The sequence below is a fragment of the Podarcis vaucheri genome (assembly GCF_965113315.1).
Source record: "Podarcis vaucheri genome assembly, chromosome: 6".
In the NCBI taxonomy this organism is placed as follows: domain Eukaryota; kingdom Metazoa; phylum Chordata; class Lepidosauria; order Squamata; family Lacertidae; genus Podarcis; species Podarcis vaucheri.
The window spans coordinates 71,711,570-71,733,906 of record NC_138764.1 but is presented as its reverse complement, the minus strand read 5'-3'; the positions used below and the strand labels follow the sequence as shown (position 1 = coordinate 71,733,906).

General features: G+C 43.1%; 1 protein-coding gene and 1 long non-coding RNA gene across 2 annotated transcripts in view; one reads left to right on the top strand and one right to left on the bottom strand.

Moving 5' to 3' along the window:
• The window catches only part of LRIG2 (leucine rich repeats and immunoglobulin like domains 2), a 49,367-nt gene extending 30,035 nt beyond the window's left edge, over positions 1-19,332 (bottom strand). Inside the window, exon 1 of the mRNA XM_082227630.1 lies at positions 19,117-19,332. Coding sequence (XP_082083756.1) covers positions 19,117-19,307 — 191 coding nt within the window. The 5' untranslated portion in view covers positions 19,308-19,332. The remainder of the gene's footprint in view (positions 1-19,116) is intronic.
• Positions 19,333-19,585: 253 nt separating this feature from the next.
• Positions 19,586-21,801, top strand: LOC309535025. The gene is made up of 2 exons (XR_014220978.1): positions 19,586-19,741; positions 21,444-21,801. It is a non-coding gene; the product is annotated as an uncharacterized lncRNA (long non-coding RNA).
• Positions 21,802-22,337: the final 536 nt, after the last annotated feature.

Genomic DNA, 22,337 nt, shown 5'->3' with positions numbered 1-22,337 from the left:
CACACCCTTCTACTAAATCTTATGTAGCCAATATTATTTGAATGTTACAGCAAGTGTCTAAAAATACGGTGAATGTTTACATTTACACATGAATGCCAACCACGCCAAGATGAATTTTTAACTGTAAAAAAAAATGCTACATGTTTTATTCACTTTATGTCACAAATGCTGAGTGTCATGATTAGGTAGATGCATATAAGTTTTTGAACATTTACAAGATTTGCCTGGAATTTACAATATTCACAAAAGACAGAACTGTAACATGGAATCAATGGCGTAGCGTGGGGGGTGCAGGGGGAGCCGGCCGCACCGGGCACAACATCTGGGGGTTAGGGTTAGGGGGCGCAAATCCACGGGTTAGGGGGCGCAAATTACTTGCCTTGCCCCGGGTGCTGACAACCCACGCTATGCCACTGCATGGAATATTATGGTAAATACATATGTAATCAAGGTGATGACCCTGCTAGTGTGGCCAATGGTCAGGGACGATGGGAATTGTAGTCCAGGAAATGTGTGGTGGACACCATGTTAACTATCCCCGTGACACTATATCTGGGAAACCTACTGGTGTGAGTCCTGGGAGACCTGCTCCCTGCCTTGCAGGCCTTTTCCCACCTAGCCTAGGGGGACAAGACCCTGACTGACTCCAGCTACAAAAGCTGAGACTGCTGAAGAGGACAGATACCATCTTGGTGCAGACCCAAGTCATTGAGCCTCAGCTGTCACCTGCCATGTTAGGTTTAGCAGTAACAGCAGCAGATATGCTCAATGATTATGATAATATTTTATTCTCTTGTTAATTCTCTTGTTTATTCTCTTGTTTTAAATGTGCATTTTCTAACTGGCTTCCTTTAAGTAATGTTTTCTTTTGAAATGTTTTCAGATTTTTTTTGTTAACATTGCTGTTTAAGATATTTTCGTTTCCTGCTAATATGTTGCTCTGAATGTAATTTTATATTTTACTTTCTTCATTAATGTTTTATTTGATGTTTTAATGTGTTGCAAACCACTCTTGAGATTTTTTTTCTTTAAAATATAAAGCAGTATAGAACTGAAATTAATAATAATAAGAATAATCTGAAAGTTGAATAAAAAAGAAACTTATTCTGTCAACATCAGCATGATTGTATGCATTTTATGGAAGGTTCTAACCTAAACTTTCAAAGGGGGATGAAGTTGCTGTTTTTTATTGCAAGAACTATTTCCCTGCTGATTCTTAAGAGTGAGACTTCGGGCCTAAAACTGGCGCTCCTAAAACAACTACAAACATACAATAATCAAAGCAGACTTCTATTTTTACCTTGTTAATGCATTTTGGCTCTCTTCCAGAAAGGAGATGAGACCCAGGTTGCTTGTGCTGACAGCTCAAGCACAGTATGTGAGAGAGCAGGGTTGGCACCTAAAGCAAGTTTATGAAACAGTCCAGATAACAAAGATGGCAAGCAGTTTATCTTGTCAGAATGAGTGAACTGTTGATGGACGCTGGCATGTTTGAACAATATCTCCATTAAAACAGAAAGTTCCGGCCCAGCTAGTCAGCCATACCTATCTATCGATGAAGTAGTAGCTATTGCTCCTCTGATTTTTCTAAAAGCTTTGTCCCCAATGCTAGCTGATAACAGCACCTGCTATTTACATTTTATAGCACCTCTCTTTTTAAGATGCACTATTATTATTGCTATAATGGAAGTGCTACACCAAAACAGGAGACAGAAGATCAAAAATAAATTCTCATTAATTGTGATTTTTTTAAAAAAAAAAAATCTGGTTTGAGCAGACTCAAGAGGATACACATTTGCTGCTTTGAACTTTCAACCTTTGAGTTATGTCAGATTATGTCATTTTTAGAGTAGACCAATTGAAATAATGGACTTAAGTTAGTCATGAGTCATAAGTTCTCACTACTCTTAAATATGGCTTAGTTAGTCTGATACATACCTTTACTACAAAGCAACTCAGTGGACAATTAGGAGCCAATTCACACACCACTGTCAGGTTAGTAATGAAATATGTGCAACATTTCCTCAAAATAACTTGCCCTGTTATTCTTTCTACCAAATCTTGCAATGACCAGCTTCATATTTTGAATCCTACTGTAATCCAGTAACCTGCCACACCATCATGACGTTGCAATATTTAGCTAGTAATGTTTTAAACAGACAGAAGTAACAGCAAACAGGTTTTCCAAAGGCAGCTCTGCTGCTTGTGTTGCAAAAGCAACATGCATATTAGGCAAAAATAACTGCACCTTGTTATATGAAGCAATCAATAACTGGCTAGGAACAAAGTGATAATCATATTCAAGCAGATGGTTTCCCCCCTCCCCTTTCCAAACATGTCAGAGCATACAAAAGACATGCTAAGGCAAGTAAGAAATTCATAATAACCTTAAATGGAAACAAAAAGCTAACTCGAGTTTTGCTGCTTAACTGTTCTACCTCTACTGGGTATCTGAAGAAGGTATCTGAAGAAGTGTTTATGCACAGGAAAGCTTATACAGTGGTACCTCAGGTTACATAAGCTTCAGGTTACAGACTCTGCTAACCCAGAAATAGTGCCTTCCATGGTTCCATTTACAGATAGGTAGCCGTGTTGGTCTGCCATAGTCAAAATAAAAATAAAAATAAAAAATTCCTTCCAGTAGCACCTTAAAGACCAACTAAGTTAGTTCTTGGTATGAGCTTTCGTGTGCATGCACACTTCTTCAGATACGTATCTGAAGAATCAGTATCTGAAGAAGTGTGCATGCACACGAAAGCTCATACCAAGAACTAACTTAGTTGGTCTTTAAGGTGCTACTGGAAGGAATTTTTTTATCCAGAAATAGTGCTTCAGGTTAAGAACTTTGCTTCAGGATGAGAACAGAAATCGTGCTCCGGCGGCACGGCAGCAGCAGGAGGCCCCATTAGCTAAAGTGGTGCTTCAGGTTAAGAACAGTTACAGGTTAAGTACGGACCTCCGGAACGAATTAAGTACTTAACCTGAGGTACCACTGTACCCAGAACAAACTTAGTTGGTCTCTAAGGTGCTACTGGACAATTTTTGTATTTGCTTCGACTGTGTCAGACCAACACGGATACCTACCTGAATCTGTTCTACCTCTACTGTTAGAGGCAGAGTGCTTCTGAATGTCAGGTGCTGGGAATCGCAAGTGAGGAGAGAGTTGTTACTTTGGGGCATCCGGTTGGACACTCTGACACTAGGATGCCAGTTGGGCCATTTTTCTGATCCAGCAGGCTGTTCTAGTGTCCTTAATCAAGCAATCTGTTTTGTCATTAGGTCACAACCAGTTACAATTTTATGACACAAATCTGGCAAATAAGTCAGATTCATTGCTACACGGCTGGTTGTTTATCTTGTAGGTTTCTGTTTTTGCTTTGGCAAGGACATTAGCTGGTGGATTTTGAAGGGCTGACTACAAGATCAAGGAGATATATCTTTGCTAAAATAAGTATAACTTAAACCTGTATAGGAGGGTACAGCTGCCTTAATAAAATCTAGTTACACCTGTCTACAATAGGGATTTCATGGAGAGTTGCAAAACAAACAAACAAAAGGCAATTAAGAAATCTCTAAAGAGAAAGCCTTCCCCTGTCTCAAAGCTTAACTGTATAGAAAACAAACCACAGAAGTGAAACAATTTTTGTTACTGTATAATGGAAATGGAAAATTGCTCATGTCAGGTTTTTTAAGTCATTAAAGTACTTTACACAAGGGTGGATTTGATTTAAATCCAATCAATTTTAATCACGATTTTAATCACTAGTCAGTAAGACTTGATTTAAATCATTTTTTTACACAAAGACGTATTCTTCCTGGTATCATCTTAATATTTACAACCACAGAAAGGTTTCATTTTTGGAATAATAAATTTTCAGGAGTTTTTATAGTTATATCAAAAAATTTTGATTTGGTTATACTATTAGTAATACATAGACAGATAATTATGAAATTATTGTGAGGTTTACTAGGTTAACTGTTTATATTTGGACAACGTTTCTGCTGTACTTTATTGGAAGGAGAAAAATAATCATTTCCTTAATAACAATTTAAACAATTTATTTAACTAAAACAATAACACTATAGCATATGTATCCATGTTCGTTAACTGATGTGATCAAACAATATTTTTTTTAAGAGACTGAGTTTTAGCACACATGAAAAACTTAAAACTAACACTTATTTCCTGATGAATAGCTTTTGGACTATAATGTAACTTAAATAGAAAAATATCTTTATAAAGATTTTTCCTCCAAAAGCATTTTATTTTAAAAATCCAATTTTTAAAAATTCCAATTTTAAAAATCTGAATTTTTTTAATCATTGGTTTTTATCTACCCTGCTTTACATACAAAAAGGTAATATAGTATCTTTAAGGTTCTGGAAATGCTTAGATCCAGCCTAGCTGGATTCTAATGTCTAGCATTCCAATATAGAGCCTGAATCCTAAGGTAAGTAAGTAAACATAAGGAAATTCACATCAGTAAACTTTCCCGTTTTCTCATTTGTCTTCTAAAAAGCCTCTGTAGGAGGTAGAGTATAGAGGGCTCTCGTGGACAATATGGGATGGGTTGCTGCTGGGATGAGAATCATCCAATACCCTCCTATCAAACATTGTTCAGGAGGGACTCCTGAAATAAACAAGAGACTGGAGGGGGGAAGAAGAAGATAGGATACTAGCATGAAATTTTATGGATAAAGCCCATTAAAACTGTCTTCTCTTCAGTTTTTCAATACTATACATACTATGAGACTATCAACAGGAAAAATACACTAACGCTGGTCTCAGCAGGGAAAGTGGTTTGTCTTTTACTGCTGTTATAAACCAAGCATCTACATATTCTAGTCTACAGGGATTCAGCTGTAGTAAGCAATGAATTATTAAAATACCAGTATCATGTAGTCAGAGGTGCTGTTAATGTAGCTGTTCGGTACCATGAAGCTGTAAATAATTCAGGGAAGGTATGAAGAATCACAGCACGTTTTTGAAGCAGTTAGGTCTGAATTTTACAAAGTAGCAGAGTAGTGTGGATGATTCCTCAGCAATCAAAACAAGGGCAGCAAGGTGGTTGTTGTTGTTTTTTTTAAAAAAAACCATTACTCTTCAAATATTAGCCTGGAACACTTAGAACACCAATTACACATTAATGGTGCTATTACAGACTTTGGCAAAGGCATCTACAAAACTGTGCTGCAATCTGTAACTGTGCTATATTTGTAAAATGCAAGTGGGGCCTTTATTTTTGTATTTCTTCCACAGTATGAAATTGCCAGAGAAACTGTACCTCCCTTCAGGCTCATGCTTCACAGTAGGAAAAAAGAGCATTGCTGACTAGGGACTTGTTCACACTAGAATGGGTCCCTGAGGCAATGAATGAGGGAAGAACATCAGCTCCTTGGTGCCAGAAGTGATGTTAGTGAAAACGCAGATGTTTCAGAGGGAAGCAGCAAATAAGAGACTCACACAAATACTCACAGTGACTTTATAAATACAGCTTCGCAACATTAAGACCTAGAACAGACTCCAGCAGACTTGAGGTACCCTCACAGAAGCTAATCACATCTTTGTCCCACCATCATCACTTACGGTAAAAAGAAAAAGGTTTTAGCAACCTTTCATGCTTAATCAGTGCCCATCCAAAAACCACAACCTATACCAGGGCAAAAAGGGATCAGGGATTGTCTTAGCTGCACAGAAATTCAAACTGCATTGCCAATTTCCTTCTGTCTGCAGCTTCTAGACCCAGATTAATGGTACAGCTGCCTGATGTCAAAAGTCTCCTCTTTCAAGAAGGTCAAACTGACACCATAGGTTTCTAACATTAAGTCAGTGTCAGCAAAGTATCCTGCTTGATGTATGGTATTAGATCATCATTTCCAGAGTCAACAGAAATGACTTTCTAATAATACTGCTCCAAGTGAGCAGTTGCTATAGTTATTAGTTAACAGCAAATAGGGTAGAACTTTCAGATAATATTATTAAGCAGCAGTTTGCACTATGTACAGGTTGAGAAAGTCTGCTACACAGCATTCATTATCATGCCCATATCATTTAGAAGATGCTTGCATAAAATTCTTCCTCTGGCTAGCTGTGCTTTCTTGGGCTTCTGAAAGGGATGAGTGGCAACCTTGGAACTTGGCGTGGTATCATTTTCATCCACCTAGGAATCTGCATATGACTGCAGAAATGCAGACAGCCATGTATGCTTTATGGAAAACTCCTCAGAATCACTACCAGCCAGCACCACTCAATTACCATTAATATTTTTAAAATTATTATTCCTATGAAGTTGTAGAGGTTTGCTATGTTAAACATTTCTAGACATTTGTTTTACACTGAGCACATTTTTATTTTGACACTGCAAGGCTTCACTTGGCACTTGTAAGCAACACTCTAAAGAGTGACAGATTGGTTAGAAATGGAAGAGAAAATAGTAATCACTTTGATTATATTGAATACCCCACCACAGAGCCTGTTTGACTGCATCAGCTATTAGCACAAAGCTACCCCCATGGGGGTATCCAACTTGCTATTTTCCTTTGCCATGAATGATTCATAATTCAGCCCTAGAAAAACAACCTATGGTATCTTTCACCACTATGCCAACAGAAACTGCCAACAAAATCCCCTGAGGTTCTGTTCTGCAAGTTATGAACTAATGGGCAGATGTGCCAAGGGCAAACAAAGCCCTCGTGCTCTACATCACAATAAAGTATGACATCTGGCAACTGATTTTTGTCTTTGAAAACCTATTATAGACAATTCAAGTGAAAAGTAATAATTTTACACACTATTAACTTGCTATTTGTCAAAATACTCCACAATCACAATGAATGTACCCATGCTGTTATTTACAGCACTTCGAAGATTGCATAACATGAGAACCCCACCTTCTCACTGTATTTGCTGCTAAGCTGTTCTGTATACACAATCCTTTGCCTGCTTGGACATAAGGGTTTTTTTTGGAAAAGCTAAAAATCAGCTCTCATTACAAATGTCAAGGAAAGATTTTCTTTTGTTTTCCTAACGAAACACCTCACTTATTCTTGATGAGGAAACCATTTTTCTTGGCAAAGGCTTACATGTAACCTGGAAGAGACTTGAAAGGCTTGTTAAATGTAATAAATTCCTAAATGGTGGAACATTATTAGTGCACTTAAGTAATATTAAGCTCAAGTTCATAGGTACCACAGGCAGAGCATTTCCTAGCTAGCATGTTCTGAGTGAGGAAAAAAAGGATTAACTTTTAAAGATACAATTTACATGAAAATTCTCACATTTCTGCAGTGAGGATGATTCTGAATGATCAAATGACTAGCACTTGATGCAAAATAGTTTTTCAGCTTCTTAGAAATGAATGAGGATAGAAACCCATGTCAGTGTCAGAGAACTGTTTGTGAATATACCACAATTGTATACTGATGATCGTGTTGATAGGCAGTTACGACACAAATAAGATGATTTCAGTACTGGGACTGGTCTACCCAGTCTGCTTTGTAGAGTTAAAGCAAGAATCATAGAATCATAGAGTTGGAATAGACCACAAGGGCCATCGAGTCCAACCCCCTGCCAAGCAGGAAACACCATCAGAGCACTCCTGACATATGGTTGTCAAGCCTCTGCTTAAAGACCTCCAAAGTAGGAGACTCCACCACACTCCTTGGCAGCAAATTCCACTGTCGAACAGCTCTTACTGTCAGGAAGTTCTTCCTAATGTTTAGGTGGAATCTTCTTTCTTGTAGTTTGGATCCATTGCTCCGTGTCCGCTTCTCTGGAGCAGCAGAAAACAACCTTTCTCCCTCCTCTATATGACATCCTTTTATATATTTGAACATGGCTATCATATCACCCCTTAACCTCCTCTTCTCCAGGCTAAACATGCCCAGCTCCCTTAGCCGTTCCTCATAAGGCATTGTTTCCAGGCCTTTGACCATTTTGGTTGCCCTCCTCTGGACACGTTCCAGTTTGTCAGTGTCCTTCTTGAACTGTGGTGCCCAGAACTGGACACAGTACTCCAGGTGAGGTCTGACCAGAGCAGAATACAGTGGCACTATTACTTCCCTTGATCTAGATGCTATACTCCTATTGATGCAGCCCAGAATTGCATTGGCTTTTTTAGCTGCCGCGTCACACTGTTGGCTCATGTCAAGTTTGTGGTCAACCAAGACTCCTAGATCCTTTTCACATGTACTGCTCTCAAGCCAGGTGTCACCCATCTTGTATTTGTGCCTCTCATTTATTTTTTTTGCCCAAGTGCAATACTTTACCTTTCTCCCTGTTAAAGTTCATCTTGTTTGTTTTGGCCCAGTTCTCTAATCTGTGAATATCTCGTTTAATAAAGCCTACTGTTTCACTTGAATTCCATCAGGAACTACACTTATTTTCTGAATTATCATGAAGTGTTAATGAACAAAAATGTAACTCTGGCCTATTTGTAACACTTTAGAATGAAAGCAAGGTTCTCACATGATTCAACGAGCCACGTGGAAAACAACCCTTCCTCAGTTCAGCCGCCATACCCAAGGACTGGAAACAGCCAATGTAACACCATTTTTAAAAAAAGGAATCGGGGGGGGGGCTTTGCTGCAAATTACAGGCCACATAGCTTAATGTCTGACAAAATGCACAGTTAAAGACAAATATACAGAAGAATAAGCCTTGCTGAAGCACAGCTAGCATGGCTTCCACAAGGGTAAGCCCTGTCTCACTAACCTATTATCGAGTTCTTTTACAGTATCAACAAGCATAATAGGAAGAAGTGATCTACTTGATATTATGTATGTGGACTTTTAAAAAAGCTTTCAACAGACCCCCCAAGTAAGTTTGCTGCTGTTGTTGTTGTTTTAGTCGTTTAGTCGTGTCCGACTCTTTGTGACCCCATGGACCAGAGCACGCCAGGCACTCCTGTCTTCCACTGCCTCCCGCAGTTTGGTCAAACTCATGCTGGTAGCTTTGAGAACACTGTCCAACCATCTCGACCTCTGTCGTCCCCTTCTCCTTGTGCCCACCATCTTTCCCAACATCAGGGTCTTTTCCAGGGAGTCTTCTCTTCTCATGAGGTGGCCGAAGTATTGGAGCCTCACCTTCACGATCTGTCCTTCCAGTGAGCACTCAGGGCTGATTTCCTTAAGAATGGATAGGTTTCATCTTCTTGCAGTCCATGGGACTCTCAAGAGTCTCCTCCAGCACCATAATTCAAAAGCATAAATTCTTCGGCGATTGTGAAATAATAAATAAGCAGTTCCTATTCCCCAAGAGGAGCTCAACAGGAAGCAACGAGTAGGAATAAAAGGACAACGTTCCTGATGGAGGGAGGTAGACAGTGGAATCCCCTAAGGATCAGTACTGGGACCTGTGCTTTTTAACTTGTTCATAAACCACCTGGGGTTAAGAGGTGAGCAGCGAGATGGCCAAGATGCTAATGATACTAAGCTGTTCAGAGTTGTTAAAACAAAAAGGGATTGCAAAGAGTGGAGTTGGGTGGTAAAGGGAATTGAGAAACTCCCCTATGAGGAAAGGATGTCAAATTTGTAGCCTTTTAGTTTAGATAAAAGGTGAGTAAGAGGAGAAGTGATAGAAGTGCAGAAAATTATGCATGGCATGGAGAAAGTTGATAGAGGAAAAGCTTTTCTCCCTCTCCCATAATGCTAAAACTCATGAACATCCAATGAAACTGAACATCGGAGAAGTCAGGACTGACAAAATAACTCTTCACACAGTGCACAGTGATGGCCACCAACTTTGAAAGAGAATTAAACAAATTAATGAGTGTAAAGGCAATCAATGGCTACTAGTGAGAACAGGATGCTAGATGAGATGGGCCACTGGCCTGATCCAGCAGGTTCTTGATATGTTCTTAAGAATGACTACGATACACTTGCCAAAACAAGTACTTTTTAAATTACAGACTTTATAGTTTTAAAAGAGAAATCATTATTTTGTTTCATTCACTGCACGTTATAATAATGGAGAACTGACAGTGACAGGGCACACACTTTACATGCAGACGGTCCTTGGTTCAATTCCTGGCATCTCCAGAGGTGGGAAAGATCCTGTTTGAGACCCTGGGGAGTTGTCACCAGACTCGACAATACTGAGTTAGATGGCTCAGCAGCCTTGAGCTAAATTTTTTATAATGTAACAAGCAAGAAAAGGAGAAAGTGTGTTGTAGCTCCTCTGCTTTTCTCCACAGATATACTAGCCCTTTCCCCTACTTTTTGTTGGAAACCAAATACTGAGTTAAAAGGGGGGGGGGAATTGGGAGGGGACACAGAAGAGAACTTCCTTTGTTTCAGATTAAGTAATTGTAAAATCATAAACTGTCTTGGCTAGGACTGGCATTAAGAACATTTAAAATTTAATTAAGATAAATACTTGGCTATAATACAAGAACTATTTATTTTCAAGGTGTGAACTGATTTAATCCCAAACAGTTTATAGGTTGTGAGTTCTTGCTCATCTCCACCCCTTCAATTTAGTGAATTTGAGGAAATTAACACATATGCATTCCCAATCTTACATGTTTACTTTGAAGTACGTATCATTGTGCTCAAAGACGTTCAACTTTTATTTTATTTCAAGGTGGCTCTAAGGGCATGCAGAAGACCCTAGGCTTCTAGTCCCTAGTATCTCCAGGTAGGGATGAGAGATACTCTGCCTGAAACCCTGGAGAACTGTTGCCTGTCAGCATAGACAATACTGAGCTATGGTTTGATTTGGTATATGGGTGCTTTCTATGTTCCTAATAACACTTCATCACTACAAGGACGCCTTATGGAGCAATTGAATGATCCCCACTTTCTTCCCCCGCACCTCCTGATTCTGTCCCCAACCCTCCAGAGCAGATTTGAAGGCACATACAAGGGGAGGAGAGACAGGAAAGCACACTGCACTAGCACATAAAAACCACCCATACTTTTTGTCATAAGAAAAGTCAAAGCAACTAAACTTCTGTACAAGACTCAGGATTTGAGTGCTTTGCATTAATCCAATGAACACTACACCTACAATCCAGAGAGCTAGCAAATACACAGAATCATAGAATTGTAAAGTTAGAAGGGACCCTGAGGGTCATCTAGTCCAACTCCCTGCAATGCAGGAATCTCAACTAGATCATATATGACAGGTGTGTATAGCTCATCATAGGGTACATCTTCTAATTTATGGGCTTTAATTGAGTACTTGACACACTCTGCAAATGCTTTTTTGGGGGGTGGGGAATATGATGCTCAGACATTGTTTGTTAATGAAGAATCCTTTCCCAGAAAGACACCTGGGCTATAGATACAGATCACAGTTAAACCAGTCACAGTTAAAGCAGTCAATCCATAAGACAATACCATCATCCATTCTCCACATGGACACCATGTTAAAATGCATGGATTGGAAGTTCAAGTGGAGATTTTGAATGGGAAAAAATATGTTTATTTAAAAGATAGAGAGGCAAGGATGAACTGATGGTGTGCCTTCAACATGGTGAGTGAAATAATGCAAGATAAAATCTTATATATAGCAAGTCAGACCAAAAAAAGGTTAGAAAAAAGTAACATATCCTTACATACTTTGGAAAGAGAACAGCAGCCCTGACAAGCAAGATAAAGGCCTATCCAGACCAGCAATACATTTCAGGGAATGGCCAGGGCAAAAAGCAAAATGCTCTCCCATAGTTTGTCACCAGCACTGAATACTGTAAATTATATAATGCCTCTGAACCTGGAGGTTTTATTTAACTATCAGTTTGACAGATTGTGAATGGATCTATCACTTTTGCCCTGCTTAGGGTGGTGCACCAACTGCAAGTAGACTTAATTTTTGCAATGCACTCTATGTGGGACTTCCTTTGAAGAGCCTACAGAAACGTCAGTTGATCCAGAATGTATCAGCAACAAAACTAGTTGATGTTTGTCTACATGAGCATATTATACCTGTTTTACAACAGCTGCACTAGTTGCCTATTCACAATTCAAACTGTTGGTGATTATCATTGAACTCATAAACAGCATGTGCTCAGGATCCCTGAGGGTTTGTCTCCTCCCGTATCAACTTGCCTCCACCCTAAGATCCATTAGGGAAGCTCTTCTTCATGTTTTGATTGTGAACAAGGCACAGCTGGTTAGATCAGTGTTTCCCAACCACTGTTCCGCGGCACACTAGTGTGCCGTGAGATGTTGCCTGGTGTGCCGCGGGAAAAATTAAAAAATTTGAATTTTTTTTAAAAAAGTCAAATTTTTGATTGGGGCGCCGTCACTAGATGACCCCTGGGGTTCCCTCCCTCCCTCCCGCTCTGCGCCTCCCTCCTCCTCCTCCGGGGAGGCCCTTCCTGGCTCTCGGCCAAGGCTTGGCGGCTGCCACTCACTCACTCGCTCGCCCACCCGTCCCTCCATCCCTGCACCCGGCCTCTCCCCCTCCGTCCCCGGCGCGGGGGCTGCCGGGATCCGTAGTCCCCTCGCCCTTGGGCTCCGCGCCCGCACGGGGTGCGCAAACTACGTTTCCCAGCGTGGCCTGGCGGGCCAGGCGTTTTGTTTGAAGCGCTCTTCTCCCAGCCATGGAATGAGCGCAGCGGCGGCGGCCAGGCGGGCAGGGGCTCTTCCGCGCAGACCCCGCGCAGCCTGCCTGCGCCCCCGCGGAGATCGGGCGGCAGGATGGAGCCCGGGGATCCCCGCGGAGGCGGAGCGGCGGAGGCTGCCCCCCAGGTAGGGCTGCGTCGGGGGGGGGGTTATTTTTGCAATGCTGCATCCGCGCCGGAGGGGACGCATCGGACCGCGGGGAGACCCCTTGGCGGGCGTGCAAGGCAATGCATGCGTGCAGGCGTTGCATGGAGTGCAGTGCAATGGCAACGCGGCGCCCTGCATGCATGCATGCAACTTCCACCGGTGCTCTGGACTTGGCAGGTGAGGGGGGTCCCCAGTGGGCAGCAGAGAGAGGCGGGAGGGCGAAGGGGAGCCGGGGGGAGCAGCGCTGCTCCCCGAGCCGAGCCCGGGGGGAAACTTCGGCGTCGTTGCGCCGGGTGTTGGAAGCGGAGGCTGGCAGGGGCCCCTCACCTGCAAAACCTGGTCGCCTCTCATATATTTCGTGCATTGCATTCATCGCCCGCTTTCTCCTCCAAGGAGCTCCCGGGGGCGCGCGCGGTTCTCCCCGTGTTATCCTCACAACAACAGCCCTGCGAGGTGGGTCAGGCGAGTGGCCCAAGAGAGCACCCAGGGATTGTCCTGGCCAGGTGGGGTGATTTGAACCCTGCTCTCTGCCCGGTCTTCGTCCTCATTTAGCCCCCACATGTGCATGACTGTGCATGACTGAGGTTTCCCCCCCCTCGTCTTGGCTATGGTGTGAGTCTGTGCTGTTAATTAATGGGGTTCTGCCTTTGGAGAAGATGAGCCAGCCCTCAAGGAGGTGATTGTGTAATTTGCTAGCAATTCATGTCCCTCCCGGCGTGACGCTGCGTGCTGACGTCACGGGGCTGTAATGGTGGTGTGCCTCGAGATTTTTTTCATGAAACAAGTGTGCCTTTGCCCAAAAAAGGTTGGGAAACACTGGGTTAGATCACAGAAGTGAGCCTAGATTGTGGAACTCCCTATCTTGGGTGCCAGTTTGGCCTTCTCTCTCCTTGCTTTTTGCCACTTTAAGACGTTTTAGTATTAGTCCAACAGGCATCTGACATGCTGAGTTCTTCAGGATACTTTTGCGATCTTATTTTAAAGACTGGTTGCATCTTCTGCACTTGCCTTTGTTTCTGATGTTGGACGCCTCTTGAATTCCATTGTTATTTAAAATGTTAGGTCCCTGAGCACTAACAATTCTGTAGAAGGGTGGGCTATAAATATTTTTAATATCACCATAGTCTGTGGACTCCATGTACATGTGCATGTACTGTGCATGCTGTACATGGAGTCTGTGGATGCACAGGGTGGGCTATAAATATTTTTAATATCACCATAGTCTGTGGACTCCCTGTACAGCATGCACAGGGTCAACAACTCTTGGCTGGTATTGACTGCAAGTGAAGGTTTGTCATCATGAACCAGCTGCCTCAACTTGGGAGAGGGGCATGTTCTTGTTTCTATCACTATGCTAAGCTAAAATTACTGATTTCTTTTTTTAAGTTGACTGCTATTGCAAAAGAAAATGGTGATCATCCTCTGGCTATCAAGTGATAAAGTAAAAACAGAATTAACGAAAAGAAAAATGTTTAGTTTAACAGTAACTATTAAACAGTAACTGTTAAACTGCGGGAGGCAGTGGAAGACAGGAGTGCCTGGCATGCTCTGGTCCATGGGGTCACGAAGAGTCGGACACGACTAAACGACAACAACAATAAACAGTTTTTAAAAGAGAACAAGGATTAGAAATCATAAAGCATTCATGTAAAAAATAAAAAGCAAGTTTCAATGATGTATTCAAAATTAGATCAAACAAAATTCTAGATGCATACATTTTGCAGGATGAGTGTCAGGAACACTGCTTTAAGGTGCTTTAGGTGCTTCTGGTCTTACTTGCAAGGCTGGTTCCAGAGAGCAATGTGTCAGGCATGTTCTTGACCCACCTGGCATTTGTATTATGAGGTGCCACCAGGCACTATTTTGTCCTCGGTGCTATTAAATGTCCATGTGAAGACATAAGGAGCAATCACTTCAGGATTTGGAGCAAAGTGTCATCAGTATGCTCTTGGAGCTTGATGAAGACTTTTAAAAATTACAGCAGATATTTTAAATAATTGTTTCTGATTTTACAGTTAACTTTAAACCATTTTATTCCCACTATATCCCTTTTGTACACCACTTAGAAACTATAGTGTTAAGCAGTATATAAGTGGTTGAAAAAATGAATAAAAGATTTTCCTGCAGCTTGGATGAAGCACTAGAGCAGTGTTTCCCAAACTTTTTTGGGCAACGGCACACCTGTTTAATGAAAAAAATCTCGCGGCACACCACCATTACAGCCCCGTGACGTCAGCGCGCAGCGTCACGCCGGGAGGGACACACGAAAGTGAAAGTTTTTTCCCTCCCCCTTGCCGGGGAACCTCCAAGCTTTGGGGGTGGGAGGAGGCAGCAGAGCGAGGGACTGAGGGACGGCGGCAACTGAGGCGGCGGCGGCTGTTGTGGTGGTGGCGGCGATAGCGGGCGGAGGAGGGGGCGGCGGCGGGGCTTGAGGAGCCGTCGCCGGGAGTTGCTGCTGCTGTTGTTGCTGCTGCTGCCCGGACATGCCGGCCTCCTCCTCCTCCGCTGTCTCGCGCTCCTCCCTTTTGCACGCGCTGCCCCGCCGCTCGGCACCACCACCGCGGAGCCGCCCCCGGCTCGACGCGGATCCTCGCCGCCGCCGCCTCTCACCGCCTGACTCGCCCGCCTCCCTCCCACGGCACACCAGCCAATGTCTCACGGCACAGTAGTGTGCCGCGGAACACCGGTTGGGAAACACTGCACTAGAGGACTCAGAATGCTCAGGGAAAATGGGATGCTGACTAACTGTTGAGGTTTGGAGGGGCGGAATGGAATGAAGAGACTGGAACCCTGAACAAAGGATTTTCACACTGTAATGTTTTGTTTTAGGGCTCCATGTGTTACCATCTATATGCTGTTTGGTATAAGTCTTGCACAACAGAACTAAGCCACACATTTATTACACAATATGGAAAGCTAAATGCCATATGACGTGGCTCTCTTATCTTGATTAAATAAAGCCCACGCTCAGTAGCAGAGCATTCTCTAAGAGGAGGAACCACAAGCAATGATAGCACTTTCCTAAACCTTTAAAAGCAAAAAACATTTTTTCAATTAAACTTAGAGAGCAGCTAGCAGCTGTTCACCAGATTTACTTAATCAAGCAAAGTAGCAGAAAGCATCTCATGTACTTCTGCCTGCAATCCCAAACTCTTACACAGGAACATTCCCCACTGAATTCAGTGGAATTTACTTACAAGTCGATATGCACAGGATCAGACTGCAAGACTGGTAAAGCTCCTTCTCTCATACAATTCATCCTGGACCCTGCGGTTGGTAGGCTTGTTGCACTAGGCAGTGAGGTAGGTCTACGAGAGCTTTCTCTGTTGTGGTCTGACTGTCAAATATGCTATTGTTTGAAGCTGAGAAGACAGAGACCCTGACAGGTTTCTGCCACTAAAGCATTCTTATTCTACAGGCATGTGAGGTAAAGTAGTGAGACCACTTTTGTGTTTAAGTACTTCCAGGCTCTTCTGCTTTATTAAAAAAAAAATACTTTTAGTGGCCATTTTAACTAACATACATTCTTTGTGTAACAGCTGTTTATTTCATGGCACCCTAGAAATCACTATGTGTGATAGTCTATAAATTTGGATAAATAAATTAGGCATAATATTCAGAAGTATCAAAAAATGAATCTTAGATTTAAGATCCTTAGACTGCACTAAAGGATTACATACACTTCATAAACATCTATGCAGAAAAGTAATCAGATTTCAAACGGGGGTTTTACGCACTTACAACCCATTTCTTCCAAAGATCAATATTTTTTTTAAATAAAAAAAATGGTGCTACACATTGTGAAGGAAAACACATTAGTCTTGGATGCACATATACATCCGTGCATACAAAACTAATGGAAATTCTAAACTGTGGGGCCAACAGGACATAAAATGCAAAAGGTCTGTGACATTTCTAAGCAAGGAGCCTGTATACATTTGGGCTTTGCACAGAAATGTTACAGAGCCCATTGTTTATAATTTTTTATCATTTTTTCACTCTGTACCCACATGTGTATATATAATCTGCCAACTGAGGATAAGACTTCATGAATCTTGACAAAGTGAGCTCAAGTCTACAAAATCTTATGCTGGAATACATCTGTTGGTCCCTAAATTAAAGGCTGCAATCTACTCAAAAGCCCACTGAATTCAACTGGGCTTACTCCCAGGTTAAATAAGGTTAAGATTACTATGTAAATTAGCTGCATTTCATTCCAACAGGACCTAACTGAGTCATGGTAAGTTTTCATACTGATGTCAATAGGATCCAAGTTCTGGATTTTAAGTGCCACAATACTTTTTCTTGTGTACATGGCAAGTTTAGCCATCCTCTGCTTTATTGTGCAGATTTAGACGTGTGACAACAAAATAAACAAATCACACTCCTCTGGCTTGACTGTAATATCCCCAAGATATTCATAGTCACCTAACTAACAACTGCCTTCCACATCCAGTAGCAATACCATTATTAGGAAGCAGTACTCTCATAATTAAACAACTTGGCATTAAGGCCAACTATGAGAGGTCAGAAACAGCCCTGGGCTCATGACCAATGACTAGAAGAGTCTCATCAGGAACAAAAACAGCAACCACACTGCAAAAAAAAATCCCAGTTCTGTCTTTCACAATATGAATTGAAGACAGATTCCATTTTTACAAGTAAAAACAATACAAATACATAAATGTGCACTACCTTACCTTTTTCACTTGCCTTTGGTATGCTATTTATAGACACTAGCTGACTACACAGAATAATATTTAGCATAGGGTTACCTTAACCATCAATGATGCTTCAGTGTCTCACTGAATAACACAAAGACACATCCCAGGATCTTCCCTAAGCCAGGCAAGACTACTAAATTTAGCAGTTGTCCCTCTCCCAAGTACTGTGATCCCATCAAGGGGTCTCGTGAACTTCTCACAGAGAACTTCCAATACCTGCAACCTACTAGAATTACCAAAATTAGTTGCTAGAAGTCGAATTGGTTTATTTGGTACATTTATATCCCATCTTTTCTTTCAATGAGCTCAACATGGTATACATGTTTCATGACAACTACACTGACATAAAAACTACCAGCATGTATATTTGAGTGGATAGACACTAAGCAAAGGAATACTGGGGCAACTTATTTTCATGAAGACAGCCCCAAATTTGCCAATCAGAAAAGGGACACTCTTGAAAAGGCTGGAATCAGAACTACAGAAACAGAAACAATAAGAGAAATAATGATGGTAACTGATGTTCAAACTTTAATAACCATTTTAAAGGAAACAAGAGTCATACTATATAGCTTTATATATTGCTCCACAATAACCCATATCTAATATACCATTAAGTGATATCTGTACAAATTGTTCAGTGAGATAACTGACAGGCAAGTGTAACATCTGTGTAACATGATAAAAGGGTCCACTCATGGGAGAATAGCACAGTAACTACCTAGTCCTTTATCTTCTAGTGAACATACTTCAACACTTCTTGGAACACTGTCACAAGCTCCTTAATGACATTGAAAACAGTCTCCTATCTGCCTGCCTTGAAGTAATCATCTGATAACAGGGCTGAGCAACTGGTGTCCTCTCCAGATTTTGTCAGACCCCAGTTTTGATAATGACTACTGACCATGCTGGCTAGGCTGATGAGAGTTGGGAGTCCATCAACATCTGGAAGGCCAGAGGTTCTCCACCCCTGCCTTAAAATAACAACACTGTCGGATTTCCCTGATTGTGGACACTTAGCCAGTACAGCAAAACTCCACAACTGGTGTTTTGGTCTTCTTTGTGTGTTCAGCAAAAGTTAACAGACCATACCACAGATTCACCAAGGCCAGGTTCAGACTATCAATAGCAACTCCTGCCAACTTTTATCAAGACCAAGAAGTAACGCTGTCTGAAAAAAAGTTCCAATAAGCGATAATACGACACAACAGAAACCGGCAGGCGAACTATGCTGTTGTAACAGCAGCAGAACCCAAAGCGGACCCCTTCACACAAGCGAGTTGCGCGTGAGCGTCCCACCATTTGGCGAACAAACACAAATCCCCAGTTAGGAGGGCGAGAGAGAAGACTCGTAAGCAGTTCCCATTGTTTTGAGACACGAACTTGGCACCTGCAAGCGAGGGGATCCTCTTACCTGCCCATCCTTCAGCATCCACACATACAACCACCCCCACTCAGCTTTCCCCCGCGTCAAGGAGAAAAACCGAGACGGGAGGTGAGAGTTGCCCTTTAGGATCTGAAAAGGACAACTTCTGAAACCCCCACTCAGGATACCGCTTTGCCCGTGACGACTGAGGGGGGAGGTGGAAGCACCTGCCGTGTCTGCGGGGCGGAGACCCTCCTGCCACGGTGAAAAAGGGGAACGTGAGGAGGGAGACGCAGAAAAGAGGCTACTCACCTGACGGAGGGGCCACCGCTGCGAGGCAAAGGCGAGAGCAGGCCCTGCTCCAGGCTCCGGCCGGACAAGCGGAGGCGGCTGCAGTCCAACACACCTCGCCGGCAAGAGCAAGGCGAGGCGGCGCACGGGTCCCCGGACGCCCCTTGGAAAAGAGGCGGGAGGGGGAGCAGCAGCAGCAGCAGCAGCGCCATTGGCGGCGCCCCCCGGCCAGGCCCGGAGCTCCACCGCATCCTCCGTCCCTCTCTTTCTCTTTCTCCCCCCCCCTTCCCCGCCCCCGCGAAGGCCCTGCCAAGCCAGGCCTCGCCGCTACGAGCTCGGCCTCACGCACGCCCCGCCCCCTGCTTGCTCCCCTCGGCCTGCCCGTGCGCAGAGCGGAGCCCACAGGGGAGGATCCGGCCTGGGCCTGGCCGAGCTTTGCGCACGCGCGTCGAGCCTTGGGAGAAGGTTCGGAGGAGGAGGGGCGGGGCCGCGGAGGCGCCTCGGGCCGCGGGAGGGAGGCGCTTTGAGCGTCGGCGGAGGAAAGGGCGGGGCAATTGCACCGCGGGGGGTGAAACTCCGCCCTCTATGCTCACCTTCGCCGGCGGTGGCACGGTTGACTCGAGCGCCTTCAGCAGCCCGGTCCTAGGTGTGTTTACCCAGAAGTAAAGTCCACTGTTTTCAGCGGGCCTTACTCGTGAGTAAATAGGAGCGGGGCTGCGGGGCTTATCTATCCACTTGCGGGGATTAGGCGTTGCCCTCCCGCTCCGTACTTGCGGGATAAAAGGGATGTGGTCAGCCCCGAAACTGTGCGACCCTCACCGTCTCCTCATAAATACAGGAGTCCAGTGGTTTTTTTATATATATTTAATCCCTACACATCTACCCATCACATTCCACATTATATCCATGTCTATGAACAGAACCATGAAAATCAGGGACCTGGCACTTCCCAGCGTCACCATTGTACCGTGAATCTAAGGCATTGATCCTGCTGATCTTACATTTTGTTGTTGTTTAGTTGTTTAGTCGTGTCCGACTCTTCGTGACCCCATGGACCAGAGCACGCCAGGCACCCCTGTCTTCCACTGCCTCCTGCAGTTTGGTCAAACTCATGCTGGTAGATTCAAGAACACTGTCGAACCATCTCATCCTCTGTTGTCCCCTTCTCCTTGTGCCCTCCATCTTTCCCAACATCAGGGTCTTTTCCAGGGAGTCTTCTCTTCTCATGAGGTGGCCAAAGTATTGGAGCCTCAGCTTCACGATCTGTCCTTTCCCGTGAGCACTCATTTCCTTCAGAATGGAGAGATTTGATCTTCTTGCAGTCCATGGGACTCTCAAGAATCTCCAACACCATAATTCAAACGCATCATTTCTTCGGCGATCCGCCTTCTTTATGGTCCAGCTCTCACTTATATACATCGCTAGTGGGAAAACCATAGCTTTAACTATACGGACCATTGTTGCGAAGGTGATGTCTCTGCTTTTCTTACATAGATTTCTTCAAATCCAACATCAAAGTAGAACTCAAACCCCTCCCCAAGGACGGCTCTCTATGAAGGGTGTCCCTCAGTGTGTTTGGTTGACCATGCTAAGCTGTCCCCTCCCCATTATCTCAGTGTTATCTGTGAGCCCAAACAAATGCACTTATCTCCTTTCAGACCATTCCACGTGAGGGCTGGAGCATGCAAGGCCAGCAAGCACAGAATGCTGAGAGCAGGGCTGGTGTGTAGAACCCTTATGCCCCTTGCTCAAACTTGCATTAGGCCTGAACAGTGCTATGGATCTTTTCGATTTCTTCAGGAACCCCCTCCCCCTGAATACCACTATCAAAGTGCAGGTATCAGTGTCCATGAATTGTACCACAAAAAATATCACACACACATCACTTTCTGATGCCACTACTACACAATCCATCCCGGAGTCTGCAGAGGAGGCTGTCATTTCTTCTCATAACAGAGCATCCAAAAATTCTATCTGTAGCCCTTTCTGGTCTAGCTGCTGTTAAATGACCTGATTAGGGCCTTATCTTCTTGAGAAAAAATCAGGATTTTCTCCATACTCTTGCCCGTCAGAATGGGTGCTACCATTAGGCAAGGTGAGGTTATTTGCCTCAGGCAACAGAGGTTGAGATGCCATTAAAGGGCATAAAACTGCCAATTATTTAGCTTATTATAATATTTTCACAATGTGAAGGCGCCATTTATACTTTCTGCCTCTGGCTCCAAGTGTTATGGGCCATCTCAGTTGGCACCTCTCGTGTCAAGTGAGATGGGATTCTAAGCAGGGGTTGTGCTCCGTGTGTTTTATTAGACTCCAACCAACTTACACTTTCCCTTTTCTTTTTACAGATGGCTGACGCCTTTCATCTTGGCTGTGAAGTTCATTAAACCTGCAGCAACATCTTATAATGCTATGAAGTTTGAGAGGATGACTTGGAGAAGTGTCCTAGAAACTGGTAGCTAGACCTAGAAACTGAAAGGGCAGAACTATCAGACAACTTAACTTATTTGGCACTGAATCAGAAAAAGAGAAAGATGCCAAGTGCCTATGGTGGGTTGGCCTCAGACATAAAGTGTGATACAAACTGTGATGGGTTACACCTGCTGTTGAAAGTCATGTAAATGGTGTGTTCAGTGGCACATACGTAGTTTTCTCCAATAATAAAGTGTGATAAAATGAACTAAGAAACTTGGAACAACTGATAAATGTTTGGCCTTGGTTTGATCCAGTATAATACAGAGAATACATAGGTCACAGGATAAAGTAAAGAGTCTGTGGCACCATAAAGACTAAAAAGTTTATTGTAGTATAAGCTTTCATGGACTATATAATACATACACAGTGGAGGGCTGTAAACTGTAGTCCATAAGAGTTAATGCTGTATAAGCCCACACACCCACACAGCTTTTTTAAAAATAACACTATTCACCATTACGGAGTATCACCACCTCTTTTTTTGCTGCCCATGGCAGCCATTTTATGCTAGCACCCTCAACACTTTTGTCAAGATATTTGCACTGGTACCTCATTTTTCACCAAGAAAGCACTGTATGGCGGTGGGGAGAGTGTGTGTTTTAAGGAACCCAAGAGTCTTTGTTGTGTTTGCTGCAACAGACTAATGCAACTACCCTTCTGGAAATAGAATATACCATAAAGTAAATGATAGATAGATAGATTCTTTATTGTCATTACACAAGTGCAACATTGCACAAAGTGCAACGAAATTGGATGCCATCCCTTAA